Source organism: Myotis daubentonii, chromosome 4 (genome assembly GCF_963259705.1).
Source record: "Myotis daubentonii chromosome 4, mMyoDau2.1, whole genome shotgun sequence".
Lineage (NCBI taxonomy): Eukaryota > Metazoa > Chordata > Mammalia > Chiroptera > Vespertilionidae > Myotis > Myotis daubentonii.
In genome coordinates this window covers 60,817,699-60,844,570 of record NC_081843.1, presented here as the reverse complement: position 1 = coordinate 60,844,570, position 26,872 = coordinate 60,817,699, and the positions used below count along the sequence as shown (strand labels likewise).

Below are 26,872 nucleotides of genomic sequence, written 5' to 3'. Positions count from 1 at the left end.
TGGAAACATGCAAATAGCCGGGAGATACACAATAGATTGACTCAGAATAAATTCTTTCCAAAATCATTCTGGGACTGCCTGCGTCATGGCTCATGGGCCAGAGTGGAACATGGGAAGGTGTGTAAGTCACTCAGTCATTGCAGCCCTTCCACCTGGCGTAGCTGTCCTAAAGGATAAATAAATACTATCCAGGCTATTGAACTGCCCAGTTTTGCTACAACCCTTTTCAATTGTTGGGATCAAGTGTTTTCTTTTCTATGAAGGGGCATTAGCAGCCACTGATAATGAAAGCCAGGGCCCACCAGAAATCGACTGGAGGAAATTTCCTGACTCACTTTCACAGCAACAATTCATCAGCGCGGAAGATCTATGAAGTGTGACTGCAGAGTAAGGCAGGCGTCAGGCTTCTCCGCACAGGGAGCTCTCACACACGCATGAGTGCTGCCCCCTGCAGGCGAGTCCTCAGAGAACCTGGACACTTGCTCCAGGATGTGACTTGTCTGGAAACACTTTTGGACTTCCCCTCAGGGAAGAATATTCTTTTGAACATCCTTAATAGTGACAAAATTTGTCCCCTGAGGGTAGATTTGATTTTTGGAAATGGTACCATGCATGCATAGTGGACATCTGTTGTTTGTTGCCTACCCAAAGATTTTTTCCCCCAACTAATGGTTGGGGAGTCTGCAGTTCTTCTATTGTTCATTCTGTTTCTGAAGGCTCTGAAGGAGAAATCGTTTTAAAAATGTCTTGGAAAATGATCATGTTTTCCCCTTTTGGCAACGGAACCCGTATTTACCTCAGATGACTACACCTTCCCCCCCGCCCCGGGTCTAAGTGTTTTAGGTGGACTGACTTGACCACCACTTAATTCTAGAATTTGAGTCTTGGGATCCAGAATGGTTAGATCAAGTCCTGGTTTGTGCTTCTAGATCCAGATGTACTTGTAGAAAGAACTATCCCAGATTTGAACTGTTGGGAAGAGAATTTCTCATTCTGCTGTGATGTAAGCATGAAGCTGCTGGCCACCGTCTTGCTCCAAGGGGAGGGCCTGCCTAAAAATGGACTCAACGCAAAAGCAAGCAGATTTGAGAAATAAGCCACGATGCACATGTATGTGCACATTCGTATACATCTGCAGGATGAGAGAGAGCAACTCCTGCTGTGTGCTTCTGGACCCAGGTGTACGTGGAGCAAAAGCTCTCCTGGGACTCTTTTGTGTCACGAGTAAATAAACTCCCTTTGGCCTAGTAAGTTTGAATTGCATGTCTACCTTACAACATAGCGAGTCCCGACGAATCCTGTAGGACAGAGCCAGGTCTGGTGAATGAATTAACTCACCAAGCAAGGAGTAAGAAGCCCCAAGACACCGATGACAAATTTCTACCCAAGAAACATTCGTTGAGCGCAGGCTAAGGATTAGGCCTTATAGCCGAGGTGCTGAAATAAACCAGTCGGTTCAGGATCGCAAGGTGCTCTCAGCCACAAAAGAGAGACGGCTTTTCTTTCCTTGTTCGCACAGAATCAGGGGGCCATTCCCAAGGAGGAGCTGTGACAGGAATGTCTTGGGCAAACACGGCACTCCTCAGCATTGCCAGAGCGCGGCGTTAGTTTCCCAAAGTGCCTGGTTTATTTTTTTAGTTTTGTTATTTTTTTTTAAATATTTCTTATTGATTTCTGGGAGGAAGGAAGAGGGAGAGAGAGATAGAAACATCAATGATGAGAGAGAGTCATTGATCGGCTGCCTCCCGCATGCCCCTCACTGGGGGTTGAGCCCGCAACCCAGGCATGTGCCCTGACTAGGAATCGAACTGTGACCTCCCGGTTCATAGGATGATGCTCAGCCACTGAGTCACACCAGCCAGGTGAATAGTTTTCTAAGACAAAAATTACTTGAGGTTATGAATTCTGTTTTTAAAAATGAAATTCTATTTTCCCTCTGTGGCCATACCTCCTAGAACATAATAACATAGAAAAATCTGTGTAGGGGAGCAAGGACAAGATGGTTAGCACATAATACATAAGTGTGTTTCAGAGTTGGGAAGGACTCCGGAGTTGTGAGACCTTACATTAGAGTGGGAGGGGCAGTGAGAGGGGGGAAACTTAACTCTGTCACCAGTTCTCAATCTAATTTTCTTAGCAGCATTTCTATCACTTGAGGTTCCTCCTTTTGCAGTATTTTTGGTCTGTTCTTATAGGATGAAAAGTTCTGAATGATCTAATGGGATTTTTCTCTGCAATGAGTAAAGCGAGATTTCTTTGGTTGCCAGGTGTGTGACCCACTCAGGGGAAGAATAAGCGAATTTATTGCAGGACATTTGGGCCAGCAGCTCTCACCATCCCCTTATGAGGCCCCTGCTCTTATCTTCTCCTGCGTCTCTGCATCTGCTATCTGAACCCCTTAGCTTCCTCTCTACCACCCTGCTGGCTTCTGGTTCCTACTGCCTCATCCCTTCAGCCTGCACGGGCACAGCATTCATAAACTTGACTCTTCTAGGTTCAGCTCCCAGCTTGAACTGGAAAATTCCTCCCATGTTGCTCGTTCACATTCCTAAGAGGAACAGACTGATCAGGCCAGTTCGTGATTTCAAGCCAGATTACCCAGAGCTGGCGAGCTCGGGGCAGCTGTGACCAGGATGGGGTTGTGTCATGTGGAGCCAAATGAGAACACGGAAGAAGCAGGAAGACCGGGGTATGGGTGAGCGAGACCGGTTCCACGGCCAGCTTGACGATCAGCCTGCTCCATGTGCCCCTGTCTCTCCCCATAGGGCCTGGTGGAAACAGACTACAGAGAGCTTAGTAGCGGTCATTTGTAGGTCACGCGAATGTTCCTATCTCCAGTGATAACAACTCTTAGAAGTTTTCAAAGATTTGTAGTAAAGGCATAAAAAAGGTCAGTTCTTCTTTAGTAGGTCAGAAAGTAAAAGAAACTGTGATCAGAAGAAGCAACAAGTGATAGCAGTGGGTAATCTATGAGAGACAAGAGAAAATAAAGGGACTCCGGAGAAGCGGTTTGAGACAGAATATGCCGCCAGGGAGGTCTTTCAATACTATACCCTAGAGACCCACAGCTGCCCCTTGTTCTACCTTCCTCTGCTCAGTCACAACCTGGACCTGGGTTAGGTCCCCTAGATCAATACTTTAGGTACCTTCTTGCTCCAGGAGCACATGGAGCAGGCTGATTGTCAAGCTGGCCGTGGAACTGGTCTCGCTCACCCATACCCCTGTCTTGCTGCTTCTTCCATGTTCTCATTTGGCTCCACATGACACAACCCCATCCTGGGAAATTTGCCACCATTTATGACCTTGTTCCTGTATAAAAATGCCTCCTCAGGGGTGAACAACCAATTGGCTCACAAATGGACTTATGGAGCATAATTGCGGCTCAAATTGGGAGCTGCCTACAAATAGGAACCTGGGACTTTCCCTTGGGAACCAATAGTTACCAGAGAATCAGCAACTCTCAGAAGGAAGCTTCCGCTCCCCTTTCCCACAACCTACTTTGTTCCCAGGAAGAGAGGCTCCCAGGGTTTAGTGAGGTAGCCATGAGCTAATAGATATTTTCATGGTTTCCTATAAGGGATTAAAAATAATTCCAAATATTGGGGCCAAAGTAATAAAAGAGTGGGAGCCGCTCTTTGGGGAGAGAAAAGGCAGCCATGTCTCCGCCCTTCTGCTTCTTCCTAGCTTTTGGGGGAGAGAGGCAACCTTCCCCTCTCCTTTACTCCTTTCTGTGACCACTCCCCCAAGAGGCTAGTTATGTCAGAAGGGTGGGGTGATGCTGGCTAGTGAAGAATGTGCTAGGTAGCTTGAGGCCAAAAGAGCTCAAATTTAAATATGATCAGAAACACCTGGTGAGGTGGTCAATAATCCAGACCCTCCCCTGGAACTTGGTCAGCAGGTCTGGAGTATGTGCCCAGGAACTTGTACTTTTAAACTTGTACCCTGATTCTGGTGCAGTTAGTTCATGTATCATAGTTGAGAAAGAAAGCTGGGCCCTGGGGAAGAATTTGGTTCACCTGCAAAAATAAAGTGTATGTGTGTGTGTGTGCACTTGCCCTGCTTTAGTTCTGGGCTCCAGGAGAGTCTCTTAACCAAGCAAAAGGATTTGCTCTCACCTGGCTCAGAAGAGCCCAATATTTGAGTTTGGGCCAAGGCCAAGTAAGTGATAGCTCCCACTAGCGAGGCCATCGGTCTCTGAGCCAGCATTTCCTGGGTAGAGCAATGGTTCTCAACGTTACTGCACATTAGAACTCCCTGGGGAGCTTTAAAAAATACTGATGCCTGGGCCCCCCTCCCAGAGAGTCTGGTTTCATTGGATTGGGTATGGTCTGGACATTTAGGATTTTTTAAAAGCTCCTTGGGTATTTCCTACGTGCAGCTAAAGATGAGAACCACGGTGGTAGGGAAAATGACTTTTGCTTTCCTAGAGCCCTGGCTAAAAACAATCTTATATTGCCTCTTTAACATGATGGACACCATGGAAGAGTTCTTGATATTTGCATTTCTGTAAGGAAAAACAAAAAAAATTTCAACAATATGTAAAAGGTAATATTTTGAATTGTGGTTACCTAAGAACATAGTCAAGGATAATGAAAATATTCTTAGTATGACTTCCTTTGTCCTTTAGCAAGAAAGAAAGGCATAGTATGGTATAAGTCATAATCTAAAGTATTTCAGAGATAAAGTCACTTGCAACACTTGTAGGCTTTAAAAGCTTTCCCTAAAGAAACAGGAAAGTGTTCAACCTTTATGCTTTCTTTCTCTTTTTCCTGAGACCTGGCTGATCAGATTCATAGTTGATGTAGATACAATATTTCAAGAAAATCTATTGATAGAAATAGGTGAATGAATTCAACAGCAAATGCTATCAGTGGACTAGAGCTTTTGAACAAATGGCCATCTGAATTCTGATCACTAGAGGAACAATGACCTTATTAAATCTGTTATATTCTGATACTCTCACACTAGCAACTAGTTTAAGCTGTTTGTTGTTGTTTTTGTAACAATCGAGTGTATTTGGATTTTGTGAAAATTAAACATATCTTTTGTCTAAATACAGTGCAATATTATATTTAAGGATGATGGCATTTATCTTAGAAACAGGCTCGTTGGGGCTATGTCCAAGCTAGGTTAGATTTTTGCTGAAAAGTTTATGAGACTGTGAGCACGTGTTCAAATTGGGGCTTCTTGGAAAGAGAAATCCATGGAAATGTGGGGAGGTTCACATACTCTCTGAAACTATTTGTCTAATTTTAAATGTATACACTTAGTTCTGTTTCTTTTAGGAGAAGGTCCATACTTTTATCAGACTTTCAAAGGGTTTATAACCACAACAGGTTAGGACCCAGAGCTCCATGCACTTAAACTGAGCACCCTTCACTCTGATCCCCTTCAATGCAGTGTGTTATTGATAACAGGATGTAGACAAGGAAAAATATTATTACATGTTGCTCTTCAGCCCTGCTCTTCTCTGGGCCAGGGTTATAGATGTTTCTGTGAGGTACTGACAGCCATTATGTCTTAGCTCAAGTTGATTTGCTATAAATGAGCATTGGAGGGACCAGCAGTGGCGGGGAATCTAAGTTTTGTTTCTTTTGCTGTAGCTTCCATGCCATTCCAGGAAGAGTGGGCAGTTTTGATCAGCCCGGAAAAACTGATAGTGGGTGCCGTTTTCTGATTACCGGCAGAAAGTAAATTTGATATTTTCCCAGCTGACTCCTGTTCCTGCATCTAATTAGATAATGTCAGCGTGAGGGGGTCATTGTCAAAGGCTGCAAATGCAGTAAAGGTGGACCTCCCTTTAATTATGCTCAACATCGAAACTGTGGCTTTTCTCAAATAACAGAGTGATGACTTGATAAAAAAAATTACTTTAGATAGAAAAAGTTTCCTCAAAATATATTCAACGTACAAATACTAACTCTAATTCCTTTTTGGGAATATAAGGAAATAAAGTTTTCTTCTAGGTGAGTGACTTTTAGCCTCATTATGGGGAGGAATGCCATTTTTGTTAAAACATTAATTTTTAAATAAAATTTATATAATATTATATATTCTCATCTTTTCAAAACATTAATGTAGGGCAGTTATGTTGGTAAATTTTCCCCTGGTGTGGGAAATGTAATATGTGAAGTTAACTTTTTATTATTATGGCTAATTCCAAAATATATTACCAGCATACAGTAGTTTTCATGGGGATTTAAGGAGTGCTAAATACTCTTGTGCATATTTATATATAAGGCTAAAGTATCATATTTTTGTAAGCTTAAAGTAATAATAGTAGTTTTAGCTTTCAGGAAAGTTAGTTTGCACTTGTCTAAATAAGAAGAAAAAGAAATTTTATTTAAGATTGAGAAAATAGCTGTAGCCGGTTTGGCTCAGTGGATAGAGTGTCGGCCTGTGGACTGAAGGGTCCCGGGTTCGATTCCGGTCAAGGGCATGTACCTTGGTTGCGGGCACATCTCCAGTAGGGAATGTGCAGGAGGCAGGTGATCGATGTTTCTCTCTCATCGATGTTTCTAACTCTCTATCTCTCTCCCTTCCTCTCTGTAAGAAATCAATAAAATATATTAAAAAAATATTTAAGATTGAGAAAATAGTTTTCTTTCATTTGAATTATTGGACTCGATGCAAGATAATTCTTTTCATGTCATAGATATGGAAATACCTACATGTTTAAAATTGTCACTACTGCCATTTTTAAATTTGAGTGACCATCTAAAATTTAGTGTGTATTTGCTTTTGGTTTTCTAATCAGTTGTTTGACCCAAGCCCTTTTCAAAGAGAAGTGGCAATGTCTCACCCTTCTTTAAAGAAGACTCCAGTCACTTAAACTTAAAAATGACAATAAATTAAGCTACTGGTGGCTTATGTTCTTGAACAACAACAAAGGCAGCTAAGGATTTCTTCTCTCTAATGCATGAGAAACGCTGATTTCTTCAAAATGTTTCAACCTTTAAAATCCCAATAACTTTCTTCATTATAGATATATGACTGCGGTGGCAAAAATAAAAACAAATCAATTCAAGTTATCTATTTGCAAATTATAAATGAACATGACTGATTATAGAATTTGTAAAAATTGAGTATTAATTCTTGAGGAATTCTTCTTGAGGGTTCTATTGTAAGTGATATTTATCCCCATATGGAAGAGTGTGGATTTAACAAAAGTTATCACAAGAGCATTTTAAACCACATTAATTTTTTTTGGTAGTTTCATACTATTACCATTTCAAGATCTTTGATAGTGGCATGTCCAGATAAAATGCCCCCTGTGGTTTTGGATTACAGCCTGTAGAGTGTACGCTCTTTTAGCTTACAAAGTTTAGAAAGAAATCCTGAAACTTGAATATTTTTTTTAAACGATCCATATTTTTATTTAATTCCAATCCATGTTTTTTTATTTAATGAAAATTGCCATCATGCTTTCCCCCCTAGTCCTCACTGATGTTCTTTGGGGGGATGCTACCCTGACCCATTCTTTGAGACAACATATATAATCTAGCAAGTCACATGTCAACCAGCCCTTAGGTTGGAGCAAGCCCTCGCAAATATTTTTCAAACTACCTGTCTCCATCCTTGCCTGCTGAGGTAGACCTATTGTGAGTGTGATGAAAAACGCTGCCTCCTAAGAGGGCCTGACTGCTCCCAGGTTCTGTGGCTGGAATGGGTGGAGGGGATTAGTACAGCCTTCAGGCATTAGCTACGGGCGGAAGCCTCTGTAAACCTCCTTCAGCTGGGTTCCTGATGTGAGAGGCTGGCCTCCGCCAGCCTCTGGTACTTGGACCCTGGCCTTGCTAGTGGTAGCCACAGAGGGCCGTGAGGCTCAGCTGGTCATCACTGGGCGAGGAAGGGTCAGGATCGCTGTAGATCTGAGTCAGAGCTAAACTCAGGATTTCTTTCTTCTCTTTGTAAAACCGTAGTTCTTGTCCTGCTTTCCTGGCTTCCTCCAGCTCCCTCAGAGCCGTTCGCAGCTCTTGAGACAGAATTCCCGGCGACTCCCGCTCCTTCATGATCCAGTCCAGGGCCATGTGGCTGCGCATCTTTTCATCCAGCGAATACTGGGAATAGTAGGAGATGACTTCCTGGGGGCCAAGAGACAAGGTCCCGAGTGTCAGGAAAGAGCACCAAAGGCACCTGTGTTCATGGCCTCCCGACGCCTCTTTTCCTCTGCCTCCACCCCTCCTCCACATCCAACCATTAGGCCTCTTTGATGTTCACAAACTGAAGCCAAGTCCCATGACATACTTCTTACAGAAAATGAAGGACTAAGCTGGTACAACAAAGCAAAGTTACTCCAGGTTGAGTCAAAACACGAACACCAAGAAGACTCAATAATATTCACAAAATTGAGGTCTGACCTCGGTAGAAAATGTGTTGTTAGCATAAGGAAGATGAAGGTCTAAATCTCTCACAGAAACGATGGTAATAACTTTTAAAATGTACTATGGAATGTAGGCATTCTCATTATTGATATAATGGTACCTTCATGTACATGGTCTCTTACTTCTGTAAACAACTAAAAATTAGTCACTAACTGTCAATTCTCGTGTGAAAAATTTGCCAATGCATTGTAACATCATGTGTAGGTTTAATGGAGACACTTTAAGAAGATCTTGTGGAGTGGATGCATTGCTTATTTTTATTTTCAGGAACATATGGTATTTATTTATGACCTTAACAAATTAAAAACAATCATGGAAAAGTGTTTATAACGAACCCCGGATATTTCAAAGGCCTTTTGTAAAATCAAAGGAAAAGGAAAAATAACCAAAGCCATTGTCAGCTACTCATTTCTTTTCCATCCTTGACATTTTGAAAGCCAGGCTTTCTACGCAAAGAACAACTAAAAGCTCCCGGGGCCGCAGTGCATGGTAATGCTTACATCCACCTCGTCTTGCTGACTAGTAGAGGCTTTGTTCCTCATGCAAGTTCCTGTTAGCAAACTCTTAAAAATAAACTCCCATCTTTCAAAGTCTAACAGTGGGTAAAGAAAGGATAAATCTTGGAGGCTAGTGGGTGAAAACCATTAAGTACACAGGAAGGAGTTTGCCTTTGCCTTTAAAAAGGGGGGTGGGGGGAGGGGAGGGTGCTTCTCATAGGTAGCAAAGAAATAGTGAGACCCTGTCTCTGAAAAATAAGAAGAAATTTCCAAACCAAAACGTTGGGGTGATTGGATGCCAGCTTGCCCACTTTTATAAGCATTTCTGTTGCCGGTTGGGGACTTTTGGTGGCTGTGAGAAAAGTCCTGCTATCATCAACTTTACCTCCCCTCACTGCGGAGGTCCGCACGCAGTGCACTCTGAGGTTTCCTTCCACACTGCATAGCGGAAGAGAGCGCACACTCTAACAGGCAGGGCAGGTACATGGAGTGTACTCCACAGTTGCCTTAGAAATCAAGCCTGTTTCAATGATCCCTTCATTTGGCAGCATTCAGTACAAGTATCTAAATCAGTCCTATGCCTAGTCAATGTTCTTAGTATGCATATCTGGTCAGTGCCTGACTCAACTGGATTGATATATCTATCTATCTATCTATCTATCTATCTATCTATCTATCTATCTATCTATCTAGATATATAGATATATACACACTAGAGGCCTGGAGCATGAAATTCATGTGAGGGTACAGTCTCTAGGCCTGGCCTGCGATCAGAGCCATCTTCCCCAGCTGCCTGCAGCTGGCCCCGCCCCCTGCCACCACCCACCCCCAGTTTCCCATTTGCCATCGGCAATCAGAGCCTGCCAGGTGGGGAAAGGGACCGAGGTGGTCAGTGTGCCTCATAGTGACTGTTGAGTGGTCGTTCTGGTTGATCCACCATTAGGGTCAATTTGCATATTACCCTTTTATGATATAGGACTAGAGGTCCAGTGCACGAAATTCGTGCATGGGTGTGTGTGTGTGTGTGTGTGTGTGTGTGTGTGTGTGTCCCCCTCAGCCCAGCCTGCACCCTCTCCAATATGGGACCCCTCGAGGGATGTCTGACTGCCTGTGTAGGCCCGATCACCACGATTGGGCCTACACGGGCAGTCGGATATCCCTCTCACAATCCAGGACTGCTGGCTCCCAACTGCTCACCTTCCTGCATGCCTGATTGCCCCTAATCGCTTCTGCCTGCCAGCCTGATCACCCCCTAACCACTCCCCTGCCAGCCTGATCAATGCCTAACTGCTCCCCTGCTGGTCCGATTGCCCCTAACTTCCCTCCCCTGCTGGCCTGGTCACCCTAACTGCCCTCCCTTGCCAGCCTGGTCCCTCCCAACTGCCCTCCCCTGCTGGCCATCTTGTGTCCACATGGGAGTGGCCATCTTGTGTGTTGGAATGGTGGTCAATTTGCATATTACCCTTTTATTATATAGGATAGTTATGTATATTTATTCATGTGTCCTCTGCTCTTAATAAACAAAGAACCAAATTTAACAGGAAAAAGTCCAAATAAAGGAAACCTCCTCGAGATATCATGGACATCTGATCTGTTTGTTCAACACAAGGCCATTCTGGATGGTAAAACCTCACCTGTCGGGAACACTTTGTTTCGCGAAGGGCTTTTAGGCTCCCATTCCAGTGTAGTAGTTGGAAAATGGTCATCAGCTCCTACAAAACCCAAACACCTGTCATTAGTCTCAAAGCAGAAACGTGAAAAAAAGTGCCTCAGTGAGAGCTGAGCAGGGCATGACTCTGCCCCCCAACTATGTCAGGGAAATAGGGTACACAAGATTGTCAGGACACTTTAAGACTTTCAAACACCAGAGTCCCAAGCTTCTGGAGCCTTCTTCCTTCCCTCCCCTGCTATATCCATATTTGCACAACAAAATGGCTTAATAATTTATAAATATCTTTCAACATTAAAAAATATATAAATAGACCAGTGAATCTGAGAATAATTTATAGGCATCGCAACTTTTAAAATTGCCTGAGAACTGGAAATATCTCAAATGTTCATTTTTAAATGAATGGCTTAATAAAGTATTGAAGGGCAGCAGAATGTGCCACCCAAAATATGAATTTAGGACATGACACCACAAAATATCCACTTTGGTATATTGATTATTTTGAGCTAAAGGCACTTGAAAAACAGCAAATGTAGAGAGAGAGTCTCTCTGAGCTCCTCTTATCTAAGACACATCCTCCAAAAGGCACCTGGTTGTCATAAGTACCTCCCCCCCCCCCCCCCCGCCCCGGGGAGTTTCACTAACCTGGGAAGGCAAACTCATCACAGAAGAGGAAACTGGAAGTCCACACCACACCCACACAGGCTTTGTCACATTTATTCTTCTAAGTGCCCATTTATCTTTCTTTAAAGTTACCTACTTTCCCTAAGACACCTACATCCCCTTCCTCTTTCCCTATTATGATGGTATTTAATCCTGAATTCTATGCCACCTCAGGAGGTACTCATTTTTCCCTGGGTCTTTCTTATGTATGCACGGGGCATACATGTCAATAAACGTGTTTTTCTCTTGTTAATCTGTCTTTTATTACAGGAGTCTTAGCTAAGAACTCAGAAGTGTTCAGGGAAAATTACTTTTCCTCTCTTACAATACATTCACACCACTGAATACGGTGCAGTCATAAAGAAAGGATGGGAAGGCTCTCTAGGTTCTAGTGTAAAGAATTTCTGTGATGTATTGTTAAAATAAAATAAAATAAAAGCAAAGTGCACAACCTGTATACTGTGTGCTACTAGTTGATAAAAACGGAATAGGAAATCTTGATAAATATTTGCTTGTAAATGCCTAGAAGAGTTCTGACAAGATACAAAAGAATTGGGTAATATTAGTTGCCCCTTGGGAGAGAGCAGGGATGCCTGGGGACAGGAGTGGGAGGGAGAACTTCCTCTGACATTCTTTTGCACCTTTTGAGTTTTGAATCATGTGACAACATTACATATTAAAGAAAAAATTAGATTAAAAAAATCAGGACTAAAAAATAAATATAAAACATATAATAGGCAAACTATAAATACTGTAAAAATACTCCCAAATTTATAAATTCAGTCAAGAAAATTCCTTAAAATATGAACAATACAGTAGAACTGACATTAAAATACACCCACCATGGTCAGGGCCTGGGGTGGGAGGTGGGGGTGGGCTGGATGGGATTGATGGGGAGGGATAAAGGGGACATATGTAATACTTTCAGCAATAAAGATTAAAAAAATTATACCCACAGTTTCCAATGGCCAGTGCTGAGCACAGCATTATACTTTCTATGAGCTTCATCCTTGCCCTGCACGGTATCAAGGGCAAGCTAAAGGGAATAAACGTGCTGATGATTTTATTTCTCTAATGTGATTAGAACTGGCAGTCTTCCATTGACGTTATCTTCTTTTCTCTTCTTTCCTTTCCTTTCCTTTTCTTTTTGGTCAGAGACACATTTATTTTGGATTAATACCACAAACCACAACCTTATAATGATCAGAAAATAACAACACAATTAAGGAACTTCCTGGTCATGAAAACCAGTTATGAAAACCTTACATTTAGACAGATGTCCAACTGCCCATTCAAAAAGCTGAATTTCACTGTCTTTACCTCATAATAAAAAAGTTTTCATTATGAAAACCAGGAGGCCCAAAGTCATTCTGGGATTTCAGACATCTTAGGATTATTAGGTAAATTTTAAAGCTATAAGGTAAGCAGAAGAGCAAATAGCACTGTTATCATGTTGAAAATTGCCATTAGACTGTAATGTGTTTCTTCTTTTCAGTTTGGGATCCAGTTTGGGATTTTGTTCTTCTACACAGTAAGCACCCCCAGAGACTTCAGTAAAAGCAAAACTATCTGTTTTTATTCATTAAAATCCGACGTGCAAACCAGCAGAATTACTCCTGCCCCAAACACAGAGCCCACCGCCTGCCCAGGGCCCTGGGTCCAGCGCCAGGGAGGCTGCCCCTCTCATGCCTGCTCGCCTCCACTTCTCCCTGCCCCACTCCAGACTTTCACTCCGTCACATCACTCTGCTAATTTGGAAAGTGAGAGTGGTTTGTTCTATAACCACAACCAAGTGTTGCCTAACCTCGCTCACAACATCTATTTGCTTTTCACTTACGTATGCACTCATTGGTTGATTCTTGTATGTGTCCTGATTGGGGATAGAACCCACAACCATGGCGTATTGGAAGGATGCTTTAACCAAAGCTACCCGGCCAGGTAAATGTTTATTTTTTTAAAAAGAAAATAAATACCACTTCCACTCCTCCACCTGCGCTCCCCACCCCCCATCTTCATGTAAAGTTGACACCCCAGAAGATACACTGAGTTTATTCTGTGGCTCCAATAGCCCTGCTGGCATTGTCCTTACTCCCTTGTAGCACAGTTTGAGAAATAGCGTATTGCTAACAGGGATCTTATTCCATGTCCTGACAACTGCTGCCTGATAACACATCTTCCTCCAAGGCCTACAAGGCTCTCACTCTTATCTTACACAAAGCCCCTTTCCCGATAAATTCCCATCATTCCATATGGCAATCCCCCTAAGACTTTAGAACCCACAAATTCTGCTGCAAACAGAACCAGACCTTTCTTACGTACCTTGGCAACCTGCATCTCTCAAAAACCCCAGAGACTTGAACTGATTTTTGCCTGCAGGACGAGGGTCACCCTCCTCACCCGCTCTGGTTTATCTAAATTTCTGATCCATCACCAAGCATTTTTTTTCCTCTTCAAGTAACACAAGCCCCTCTTCTTCAGTGTTGCTCTTGTTTCTAAAATCCTTCAGGGAAAATGACCTTCTTTCTGCCTTCTTCCATTATGTTGCCATCTAATTCTTTCCCTCCTCGTAGACATATTAATCTTGCTATCATTATGTGGATAGTTCCACGTTCTTTCTGTCCCAATTCTTTATTTCCCCTCATAAGACCAAGTTCACTTTCTTCAGATCTTCCTGAAGCTGCATGAGCCCTGGGCTTAACCCAGGAAATCTTTGTGTGCCTCCCATTGATTCGTTCCATCGGAAATCCTGGCATGACTGCAGACTGGCTAGGAGAGGGCCGCTCCCTCGTTTCACCAGGATTCCTTGCTGCCTGGTCTTCCAGACCTGTTTCCTACCTGTCGAAGTCCTGTCTCTTTAAAGGAAGCCTGTTCCATGAGCTCTATGTCCTGTTCCTCACAGGAGTTTCCTGCGGGGCTAACTGTTCTGTGGACTGATCTAGAAACCTGGGGAGTCTGGGCATCCTGAGAGATAAACAAGCAGCTGGCCTAAAGGTTGGGTTGGGACTAGGGTTGGGTAAGTGAAGCAAGCTTAAGCTGAGTCATGCAAGTTCAGGGTCTTTTATTTAAAATTCTGTCATTATTTAAAATTTTGACATTTTGTCATGAATATTTGCACGTTTTGACTTTATATAATATTGTGTTATACTACTACTCATCTTGATTACTGAGGTTTTTGACACGACTTTAAATTTCGTGCATGAAATGAGTGCCTAACTCTTCTCACCCGGTCTGGACACTTCTCATGGGTCTGTCTCATGGTCAAGGCCAGCTTTGTGAGTTTGCGATCTGTGATCTCGAGCTTGGCGTAGTGATCCACTGCCTTTAATAATTTATAAGTATCTTAGTAGTTTTTTAACAAAAGGCCCTGCATTTTCATTTTTCCATGGCCCCATAAATTATGTAGCTAGTCCTGATCAGCAAAGTAAAATTAAAATAAAGTGGAAAAAATCAAGCCTTGTGTGTGTTTTTTTCTCTTCAGGGAAAATTTACAGCTTTCTTGGTTCATTTTGTGATTCATTCCATTTTAACCAACTACAACTGGGCTCTGTCCTCACAGTGCTTCCTGGTTTTGCCTCCTGGTAGAAACACTGGCCCTTCAGCTGCTATGCGGGGAGGTGGGGAAATGCACACTGTTTCTCTCTGGAACTATGTCTGGGAGACTGGCTTGGTTCTGTGATTCATCAGAAATAAGAAAAACAAACACTATAAATGGAGAACTTGAAAAACAGGTGGGCACCATCTCCCCACCCAAGAGAATGGATTTAAAAGGAAATTTGTTTATGAGATGAGGTTTTAAAAACCAACCTGGAGAATTTAGCAAAGATGTAAATAAACAACTCGTCCTTGGATTGCATTAGGCTGCAGAATAAATATATTAACCAGCGTCAGTCAAAGTCTGCCACGAACCTGACCTTGACAAGACCCAGTGGCTAGTGCTGTCACCATCCCTCCCCCCAAACATCAGGCAGTTTTCTCTAAGGCAAGGCTACCTCAAAACAGGCATCCAGGCTTCCCTCCCAAGTGAAGGTAAGCAGAAGCCTATCAGGTTTCCTCTGCGCCCTGCCTCCTTGACAGCGCCCCTGGAAAGCCTGCGGGCAGTCAGGAGACACCAGCCTTGTTTTTATATGGTGTAGTCATCTATGGGTAAGCACACATCTATTACCCACCAAGGGTACTGACTGCTGGGTCGACTGTGGTCAACTCCCATCATGGGCAGAAACAAGCTGATGCATTTAAGCCCGGCCACCCAGGAAGGTGCAGGCCCCGCAGGCAATAGAGCTGGTGGGGAAGAAAGGGATGTCTGTGCTCCAGGCCCTCCTCCTGGGTTGCCAGCATCCCTACTGCGGAGAGGGATTTTGGATTTTTCCTGTCCTCACATCTTCTTCTTCCTTCCTCTGTACCCCATCCTGTCCCCAACATCCCCTCTGTGAATTTATGAAGCATTTCCAGCAGGACTAAAATTATTTCACATATTTAAATCTCTTACAACATAGACCTCACAAGAAAACACAGCCTATACCAAGGCAATGAAAGTATTACTGAAAGGCGGTTAGTATAGCCTTTCATAGTAGTTGGATGAAATTTTAAGAAATAAAAAAGAAAATCTTGCCTCCTATCTTTGGCAGACTAACTCAATGGCATTCAAAAATCATTCTTGGCACTGAGGGCGTGCCACCTGCCTCCTCACCTTCCCTAGCCTCCTCACTCCCTGCCGCTCCCAGCCCACACCAGGCTCAAGAAGCCCTCACCCTCTCTGTTTGCTTCTTCCCGCGATACTCCCCACACCTAGACGCTGACTCAGACACAGACATTTCCAGTGTCTCAGAATTACAGGCTGAACTAACACCAACCACTGACCCAGAGTCACCAATGTCCTGATGGTGCAGAGTGGACCTCTGAGGATTGCTTAGAGAATACACAAGTTTGGGAATTGTCTACGGTGTGGAATCAAACACCTCCAGCTCTGTGGACGAAGCCACTGAGGAGGCCACAGTTGAGTGTCACTGGTGATTATTTGGAAGAGCCCATGACTAGAGTGCCAGAGGAGCCCAGCACCTCCACGGAAAGCGATGAGGTCATCATCTCAGCGCTTGCTTAAAATGAAGCAAGTTCTCCATTAGCTGTGATCTTTGCTCTGCTAACCACAACTGTCTAAGAAGATTCTGAGCTTCTGCACAAGCCTGCTATTCCATTATGGGAGTGTGAATAATTGCAAAAGACTAGTGAGCCATAGGATGTACCCAGCGGTACAGCAGGGAACTGTCCACAGACAGAGGGGCACATTCCTTAAACATGTCCCATTGAATATCGGGTCAATAAATGTTTGTTTAAAGTGAAAAAATATCATTCTTGATTTTCTGGAAATAGATACTAAATCATATACAAGCTACTAAGTACTGAGGCAGGCAACATTCATTCTAACAAAAGAAATGTAATATTTTTTTGTCGGGGTCGATAGGGGAGAAACTTTTAAAAATGAGGTTCTTTGAGAAAATCACTATGCTAGACACTTTATAAATGTCATATTATGTAAGTCCCACAAAAATCCTATACAATGGGCATTATAATTCTTATTTTATACATGGAAAGCTGAACCTCACAATAGTTCTGTTCACAGGTGGAAAGTGGTAGAGCCAGCTTCACATACAAGTCTTTAAAAGTTTGCCCTGACTGGTTTGGCTCAGTGGATAGAGCGTCGGCCTGCGGACTGAAGGGTCCTGGGTTCAATTCCGGTCAAGGGCATGTACCTGGGTTGCGGGCACATCCCCAGGAGGGAGTGTGCAGGAGGCAGCTGATCGATGTTTCTCTCTCACTGATGTTTCTAAGTCTCTATCCCTTTCCCTTCCTCTCTGTAAAAAATCAATAAAATATATATATTTTTTTAAAAAGTTTGTGTTCTCTCTCCTGTGTTATGATCCTCCCTTTATTATTATTTTTGTTTGACTTTAGATTGTTACTGGGGGTAAGGGAAGTACCCTTTATAGTCCCACCTTTTTATTCTACAGCAAGGACCCTGAAATGTTCATGCAGGGAAGTGACCCTGTTCTCATCTGAAACCTTTAGTTTATATAAAATTGTCAAGAGAATCTACCCAGTAGCCTCCAACATAAAGCAGTCCTTCTTCAGAAAGTTATATAATAAAGGTTGTTAATCTTCATTGAGCATTTACAATATGCCAGGAACTGTTCTGGACTCTTTCTATATAGTCCCATTGGATCCTCATAATGGTACTGTGAGGAAATGCCACTACTATTATGCTCCCTGATTTATATGCAAATGAGGAAGCAGGTTCAGAGGTGAGAAGGCCAGCCAGGCTGAAAGGGACCAGCCCCTCCAAAGCCTGGGCTCAGAACCAGAAGTAGACCTGGGAGACAGAGGATGTTTATGATAAGAGTGGCATTCTCCCAGGCTTTTAGATTGTGTAGCAAAATAAACAAGTGGCAGGAAGTCAGGCACCTGAAATTCCAGCATGGTCTTCCCCATATTGGACTCCAGCATGTAGTGATAGGCGCCGATGCTGGTGCTGGGGTCGTCAGCGTCGTCCAAGGTGCCCTTGGGAAGGAAGCAGAAAAGGGAAGTGTTATGGATGTTCCCTCCTCTTCTTTGGGTGATCACAAATTAATACCGTGGCTCTACAGTACCTTCTATTGGCCTAACACTGCAGGTGTGTATTCCAGTTGATTTGGCATAATATCCTTAATCTCTCCACGATTCAGAGGAAGGAGGATTGTGTAATCAATTTGAATCTGGTATTCCATTAGATTGTTGGCTGATTATATCCTCACTAAAAGAATAATTATCCCAAAGCAGAAATGCCTGTGCCCTCGCACAGGTTTTGTTGATAGTGGCGTTAATGTTCTAGTGGTTGCCCACTTAGGCTGTCTGCAGGTGTTATCGGAATCTTGCAATGATGACCTTGTTCTGGTTCCAATGATAACCAAGCAAGATTATGTAACTGACAGGGAAAGAATTCTTCAGTTGTATGGACCATTCAGATTTTACTGCCATGATTCTTAATGGGAGCTTTTCATAATATGCTGGTGTTCAGCCTGGAGACATGGATCTTGGTTTGTATTTTTTTACTTCCGGATCACTTAATCTCCAGCAATCAAGGTGGGTGGGTGATGTGTAGAAATGGAATTCTCCTTCAATTTGGTTAGGGGGAGTGGCAATAAAAAAGCTAACATAAGGTCTGGGGCCTGCCCTTCAATATCCCCTGGTCTTGGATTCCTGAGAAGGTGGGCAATGAGTTTGTGAGGCTGAACATATGACTGCCAACATCAGATAGCAGCAAATTTATAGCTTTTGAATGCAATAACATTAACACTGCTGCTGAAATATTTATGTTGGCTTTTTAAATATCCCAGAGGAAATCCATCCAGAAGCCTGCAAATCTTATATATTTTCTTTCCTTAGAAATTTCCATGAAAAAATGATAAATTACATTTACACTGAGGGCCCCTCCCTGCTCCTGAGTAAATGCCACACATAGAAATGAGGCATCATTTTTCTAACTTCTCTTCCTCAAAGGCACTTGAAATGTGCAGGGCAGCGAAACAAAGGCTTCCTTTCATCCTCAGAGCAGATATGGAACAGAGCTCCTGAGGTCTCCAAGCCAGGTCAGCTACTCTCTGCCCCTCCTTCTCTCTCTTCTGTGTGATAAGAGCATTTATGAGATGAAAGAGAAGGAGAAAAAAGGTAACTGCTGGTGTGATAATGTCTCCTTCATTGTCAACAGCTTCTCCAGAATGACTGAACCTTTACAGTAAGATTGAAGGAATCAGAGAATGAAAATCTCAGGTCAGATTTATTCATGCTGAAGACAAGCCAGGAGTTGACTAGCCCCTTTGGCAAAGCCAACTTCCTGCCCTTGGAGGACATACAGGGAGACAACTACCACAGCGGGGACCCAAGGCTTCCTCCATGGCTTATGGTTTGGAGGTATCAAGGATCAGGAGCTCCACATAATTCATGGGGTAACTCGCCTACGCCTGCGTCGCTGAGAAAACATCCTATCTAAATTTCTAAGACAAAGTGCTTTGCTCATAAGCACTTTGTATTTAGTTATGTCCATTACAAACATTTTCAAAGCCCTCTGAAAGAAGTAATTGATTAAGCATGACAATTCTAATAGTTAAAAAATATTGGGCATACAGCTTTCCCCATATCTAAGCAGTCAGCGTTTCTATAAAAACACAGATTGCAGCACCCCATGGGGGTTGGGGGGGGAGGGTTGGCACTTTTAAGAACGTCACATCATTTGTAAGATTAGTTAAGTTTCAGGGGAAATGAGCTAGTTTATCTCTAGAGTAAAGCAGTATTTAATTGCGTGTGGTCTCAGGCTCTCAAACAAATCAATGCTCCTCAAACAGCAAACATTCAAATAAAGAAATCAAGGTGGATCAAATGATCTGCTTTGATTTAAGGCTTGATTAATTGTGGTTCAGGAAGGTTAAAGAATATTACTGAGATGAAGAATAGGGAGCCAGTTCCAATTTTGTGATTTCCAATCCAAGGGTTCTTTTTGCTGAAAATTAATGACTTTATAGATAAAAATTAAATCTGCCCAATTCTTAAAAAATGTGCTCACTTTAGCATCTCCCATGATTCAAAGGCCTCAGTATTCTCAGAGCAGCCAGCTCCTCCCTTCCCTGGGGTACTCACACTGGTGGAGGCAACTGCTTCCTGCACGCTCTCCATAATGAATTCCTTGGTGATCCTTCGAGAGGGCAGCTCGTTGAACAGGGAGTTGATTAGGGCCACCTTAGCTGCATCCCGCCTGGCCTCAGCTCTACTTAAGCAGCACTTGAGAAGGGAAGGAAAAGGGGAGTTATTAAAGGATTCAGCAGTTCACCATTTTGTCCCTACCTCAGTGGATCTCTAGACATATCTGTTCATATACTGTCTGTACCTCTTCTTTCACACCCATTGGTAATCCCCCAAAGATCATACAGATTTTCTCTCAGCCCTAGAATCCATGCAAATGTCTTGGTTGGCCTTCAAATGCTGTTTTTGGTCTTATTTCATAGTCATTGGATGGCTACTATGCACCAGAGGCTTTACATACTGTTAATAAATAATCACAAAAGTCATAATGGCTACTTCTATGTGCCAGGTAATTATAGTCATTACTAGAGGCCCAGTGCATGAATTCGTACATGGGTGGGGTCTGGCCGGACTGCCCCAATTGGGGCCTGGCCAGGAAAGGGGACGCAGGAGGTTGGCCGGCTGGCTCCACCCTTGATGGGGGGGGGGGGCGATCAAGGGTGGGGCTGGCTGAGGGGAGAGCTGCGGGAGGTTGGCCAGCTGGCCCCACCCCTCCAGTTGAACTCCGGTCAAACTCCAGGTCGAGGGGACAATTTGCATATTAAGCTTTTATTAGGTTCATTAGAAGGGCCTTCCTGAAATCTTTATTTTGGAGAAAAATATGTAAGGAAAGAAGGAAACTGGGAAATAATTAAGGACAGAGGTTCTGGGGTCAGGCTGCTTGGCTTCAGGCACTTGCTAGCTGAAAGACCTTGGGCAAGTTAGTCTCTCTGTGACTCAAGTTCTGCCATCTATCAATGGGAATAGTAGCAGTCCCTGCAGAATAGGTTTGAGAATAGCCTCAATCAGTTAATATAGGTAAAGTAGTGAGACTACCTTACACATGTAACACTGTATGTCATAGAGTCTATGAGCACCTTCCAGTCTTACACTTTTTAACTCCAGGTTAGGACAAAGGGTCTGCTGTCAAAATCTATTGTTTTTGCTTTTCCAGCATTTATCTTTCCACCTTCCCTCTAATAACAATTCCTTGATTTTCTTTTTTTTTTTTTTAAATATATTTTATTGATTTTTTACAGAGAGGAAGGGGGAGAGATAGACAGTCAGAAACATCGATGGGAGAGAAACACCGATCAGCTGCCTCCCGCACATCTCCCACTGGGGATGTGCCCGCAACCCAGGCACATGCCCCTGACCGGAATCGAACCCGGGACCCCTCAGTCCGCAGGCCGACGCTCTATCCACTGAGCCAAACCGGTCTCGGCTCCTAGATTTTCTTGAGGGCCACCTTTTCCACCTTGGTTTCCGTCCACACAGTTTGTGTCAACATTTGACCTTCCTGAAGTTAGGGGCCATAGGCAGCCCACCATTAGTAACTCATTAAAAAAAAATATTCATTTCTCCCAAATGTAATATTGCCCTCCTTCTTTCCAGCCTGGCTTTCCTGTGGCTCACACAAGTCTGCTCAATACATCCTGATTCTTTCCTGTTCTGTCTCTTTCCTTACCAAGTACAACTCTTATTCCAGTTCTGGCTCGGCGTGGGCCCTGGGAGTCCAGAGAGAGGGATGAAGTCCTATGAGAGCTGCACTGTCCCCAGAGCCCACCCCTGTTGGAGGACCCCAGAGTGTGATGGCCTCTCTCCCACAGTTTCTGTGAACTGTCCAGGGCCCTAGACCCTCTGCCGAGACTCTTAGAGGGAAACAAGCCAGAAAGAGAGGCCCAGGCCCAGGTCCTGGTCAACAGGGTGGCATTGCACCACTCAGTGACGGTGAGACTGGGACGCCAGAACTTTGGGGCTTATTTCCTAACTGAATAAATGGGGACGGTAGCCTCTTTGATTTTAAGGCTCCTGATACCTACAATGCATGATTCTCAGAATCAGTAGTGCTCGGTGACTGATGTGAAAGAACAGAGAGAGTAGCAAAGATCCCACTTCATGTTGCAGTTTCACAGCCTCAGTGGCTTGGTAGCACCACCGGGAAAAGGTCAAGCCCCTGTGGTTTGCTTGCAGCACATTGACCATCCCTGCACTGACCCAGGAGCACTCCGAACTCACAATAGTGTGTCATCTAAAGGCCCAGACTCTCCTCCCCAACTCCACAAATCCAGATAAGCCTCCTGAGGTCAGGCCCTGGCCCCTCTGATTTCCTCCTAATGTGTCAGCACCCTAAAAGACAGAACGATTAAAAACAACACAAAGAGATTTCCAATATCACCTCTAAATAAAGAATTACTAGTAAGCTGAAGGTCTAAAATGTATGTGAAAAGGAGCTTGGGTTTTTCTCCAAAGAAGACTTTGGGGTAGCTTGAGGCAGTAAGCAAAGCCATTCAAGGTTTAGACCTCTCCCAAGGTGTAGGCCACCTGTATTAAATCGTGAGGCATGGCTTTGCAATATGGACTTGACTGGGAATTTATGGGACGTTGAGTTCTGAGTCAGCAGTATCTCACTGAAGCATGGGTGCCACCTCTTTTAGGAAGTCTTCCCTGATCACTCCGAAGGCGGGCTGGGAGGACCGCTGTCCATGAGAGGCACTCACACACTGTTACATAATTGCCTGCTAGTACCTGCCGCCAGACTAAATGCTGCCTAGGAAATCTAAACACAAATCACTAGTGCACCTAATAAAATGCTCAAGAAATCCTCTTAAAGAGGAAAATTAAAGACGTATATTTACTATTTTTTAAAAATATATATTTTATTGATTTTTTACAGAGAGGAAGGGAGAGAGGGATAGAGAGTTAGAAACATCAATGAGCGAGAAACATTGATCAGCTGTCTCCTGCACACCCCCTACTGGGGATGTGCCCGCAACCAAGGTACATGCCCTTGACCAGAATGGAACCTGGGACCCTTCAGTCCGCAGGCCGACGCTCTATCCACTGAGCCAAACCGGCTAGGGCTATATTTACTATTTTTAAAAAGTCTCTTTTAAAGATACCCTGTGTACTATGCATAATCCAGTAATGTAAAAATATATTAATATGTGAATTTCAGAGGGATAATTGGACATTAAGTTCAGACAGTTTGAGAATGTGATTTTTGTCTGAGTATAGGATATGTTTATTATTCTTTGGAAAATCAGTTCCTCATTAAAAAGCAGAGAAAGTTTCTGCAAATAGTACCTGACATCTATAGGGGCAGCTCATTTTAATTGGAATTTGCTTTCCAAAATCTATAATATTGCCATTGGGGTTTCAGAACTTAGATTCAGGCCTGGGCACTCTTAAGAAACTTTATAGAACTATCTAAATAATAGCAATTGAAACCGTCCTTTACAGAGAGAGACCTGGTAAACACTATTTAGATGAAAGAAGCTATCTATTTTAAATAAGCCCCGCTAAGTACCAGATCAAAGGCACCACATACACTTACTAGTTCAACCAAATGGCGCTGCTTCTGAGATCAAAGTGCTGCCGGGCTGAGGGAAGGAAGGAGCCTTTACCCAGAAAGCACGGGAAAGGGCTAGGTCTAGGAGGCCGCACCAATAGCAAGGTTTTAAAGTGGACACATGTCTTTACTTATTTCATTGTTGCAATGTACAGAATCTTCGGTTGAAATGGGGGAGAAAGTGTACCAATTAATAGTAAGCGCATACAATAAGTTCTGAGCCATCAAAGGGCTTTTCTTACAATGGTTCTTTGCATTTCTGAAAGACAAGTACTTCAAAATGTTTATAATGTTAACCAGCCGCTTTCTTCTAAGTTTTGGAGCTAGAGCTACAAATCCAAGTCAGTCAAGGCCGCATATTTTCTTTAGGGATCTTTTAATGGGGCCTCTCGAACCTGAAGGACCTGTGTGTGGGCAGGACATTTAGCCAACAGCAATCTGCTTGGCAAATCGGAATCAGAGTGTGGATTCTGCTGAGAGAACAGGCACGGTTAGCATTACCATCAAACAGTGGGAAGAGCTGCAAGAAAACAACATATAGTAAGTGACAGAACATTTTATTGACGTGTCCAAACCGGTCATCAAAGACATCAGTTGGAGAGTGAGCGAAGCATGGGGTTATTTCAAAGCAACTTCCTGCTAGAATTTGACTTCCCAGATCGTATGGTTTATTCTGTTTTCAGCCAGACCCCAATCATAAATACAGATTTGCAAACCGTGCCTTATCTGCTAACCTTTCTTACTTGTTAATAGAGAGAGACAACTTCTGTCCTTTGCACTTTGTGAAAGTGCAGAGCTGGAATATCTAATAGCCGGGATTTTACTGAAGTCAGCTGTGGATTTCTTAGGCATGTGGAACCACATGCTTTTCAAGTGGCTAGCAGACCTCACTCAGACATTTATCTTGATGCTCAGATGCCTTTCATTTGCTGGTAGATTATAAACCACTGTAATCATTTCAAAGCCTCCTGGCTCTAATCTAAAATTTAAGCAAAAAAAGCACGTCTGTGGTATTGCTAAGGAAAACTATGTAAGGCAGTGGTAGCCAGCCTCTGAGAGAGTCCCCCTCCCCCGGGATCTCTGCCTCCTGGTATTCACACCCTCGTGCAGCCCCTCACGCTGTATTCTACCAGTAGAATATGGCAGAAGGTACAGCATGTCACTTTTGATATTAAGTTGTAAAAGCCACAGTGGCTTCTGTCTTGATGACACTTACTCTCTCTTGGGGCACTTGCTCTGGGGAAGTCACTTCCATGCTGTGAGCAGTCCTACAGGAAGGCAAACGTGGTAAGGAGCCCATGCCTCTGGAAACGGATCCTCCAGGCCCCATCAAGCCTCAGGTGACTATAGCTCCCTGACTGCTTGACTGCAGCCTCCAGGAGACCCTGAGCCAGAGCTTCCAGATTCCTGATCCTCAGAAACAGTGTGAAGTAACTTGAGTTTTGAGGCAATTTGTTACCCAGCCGTAGATGACTAATACAAAGGCTTTGCTCACGTCAGGTAATAAGGAAGTCTCTAAGCCAGTGGTTCTCAACCTTCTGGCCCTTTAAATACAGTTCCTCATATTGTGACCCAACCATAAAATTATTTTTTGTTGCTACTTCATAACTGTAATGTTGCTACTGTTATGAATCATAATGTAAATATCTGATATGCAGGATGGTCTTAGGCGACCCCTGTGAAAGGGTCGTTCGACTGCCAAAGGGGTCGCAACCCACAAGTTGAGAACCGCTGCTCTAAGCCCACTATAATGGAGAGCCAATAATAGTAATTCTCATTGCTGAGCTAGGCACTTTATGTTTATTGTCACCTTTAGTTATTACTACAATCCTATGAGGTTGGGTTTTTGTTATCCTTATTTTGCAGATGCGGAAACAGAGATTATATGTCCCAATGGCTCTGTCCTACAAGACTGTCCCCACTGCTGACACCAACTGCAAGTCCAGGTTGTCACCTACATTTCTCATCAAGCAGCTATAAATGAGAGGTTCTCATAATCCCCCTCCTTCATCGTTTGCTAGAATGGCTCACAGGCTCAGGGAAACAACTTACTTACTAGATGACTGATTTATTATGAAAGGTATCCCCAGAGGAAGAGATACCATACACAGGGCAAGGTATGTGGGAAGGGGCACAGAGCTTCCATGCCCTCTCGGCACAATCCTCCCAGCTCTCCAGATGGACACCAACCTAGAAACTCTGAGAATCCCACCCTTAGGATTTTTATGGAGGTCTCATAATGTAGGCATGATTGATTAAATCTTTGGCCATTGGTGAGTAAGTCAATCTTTAGGCCCTCTCCCCTCCTAGGAGGTCAGAGGGTGGAGCTGAAAGTTCTAACCCGCTAATCACAAGGTTGGTTGCCGAGCCGGCAGTTCCCATCTTTAGGGGCTTTCCAAAAGTCACCTATTGGCACAAACTCAGGTGTGGTAGAAAGGGATTTTGTTATGAATAACGAAGGGTTTTAGGAGCTCTGTGCCAGAAACCAGGCTGAAGAACAAATATATATTTCTTATTATAAATCACAGTACCATAATGGTAAATCCACTGCTGCTAACATCAAAAATGCTAATGTCTCACAAGGAAATATCTCAAGGAAAGCAGTGTTCAAGCTGAAAAAAAAAATCCTTTATGACAGTTCTAAATTTAGGCCCTTAGGAAGTATATAAACACTGCCGACTTAATTAAGGTCTCAGTTTTCTTTCTCTGCTCAGTAGTTTCTATTTCTTCCATGATAATTTTCCAAAGTGCCCACACTATGCAATGAAAAAGTAATCATCAACCAAGATTAATTGGACCATGCGCCACCCCCATATAGAATAGTGGCTAGTCAATTTTTTAGGATGCACAGAAGTTCTTAAGTTAATTGAAATACAATTTTGGTAGTCATGAACATGTCATAAGAATAGAAATGCATAATAAGAAACTGGTTTTATAGTTAATTATTTCTTAAATACTTTAAAATTATTGATGTGTGTTACTATTTGTAGAAAAACCTTACAGCCAGACCAACACAATTTATCCTCTGAGCAATTACTTTCCTCGTGGCCCTTATTTAATTAATAATTTCCCCCATGTTTTGTATTAGAAAACAGGTAGGATACATGCGTGGAGCAGCTGTTCCCTGACCCCAAGCGCTTACTGTACATACATCCCAACCGTCGTGCTTTCTTTAGGAAAGCAGGTGAAAAGACATTGATATAAGTAACATCTCTCCATTTTAAACATACGACAAACCTCTCAGGATTATTCGTATTTTAAAGACATCAAGAAAAAATAGGTCTGCAGATCCAAAACGTATAAAACCACGTAGTCACACTTTACTTACTGCCTACTAAGGCTAGCCAAGCAGTTGAGAAATGGTCTATGAAGAGTGAGGCTTTTGAAAAAGAACAGTCATGTAATAGCAAGTGCGACAGGTTGTACCTACATGGGAACTCAAAGCTGAAGATGTCCTCCCTGACTCCAGAGCAAGTCAGTGTTATGTAGGCGGCATTCACTC

General features: G+C 43.2%; 1 protein-coding gene across 1 annotated transcript in view; it reads right to left on the bottom strand.

The window, feature by feature from the left end:
- Positions 1-7,351: 7,351 nt before the first annotated feature.
- Positions 7,352-26,872, bottom strand: part of LIX1 (limb and CNS expressed 1) — a 47,747-nt gene continuing 28,226 nt past the window's right edge. The window contains exons 3-6 of the mRNA XM_059691854.1: positions 19,878-20,018; positions 17,670-17,765; positions 10,516-10,593; positions 7,352-8,084 (exon numbers count right to left, since the gene is read on the bottom strand). Coding sequence (XP_059547837.1) covers positions 7,797-8,084; positions 10,516-10,593; positions 17,670-17,765; positions 19,878-20,018 — 603 coding nt within the window. The 3' untranslated portion in view covers positions 7,352-7,796. The remainder of the gene's footprint in view (positions 8,085-10,515; positions 10,594-17,669; positions 17,766-19,877; positions 20,019-26,872) is intronic.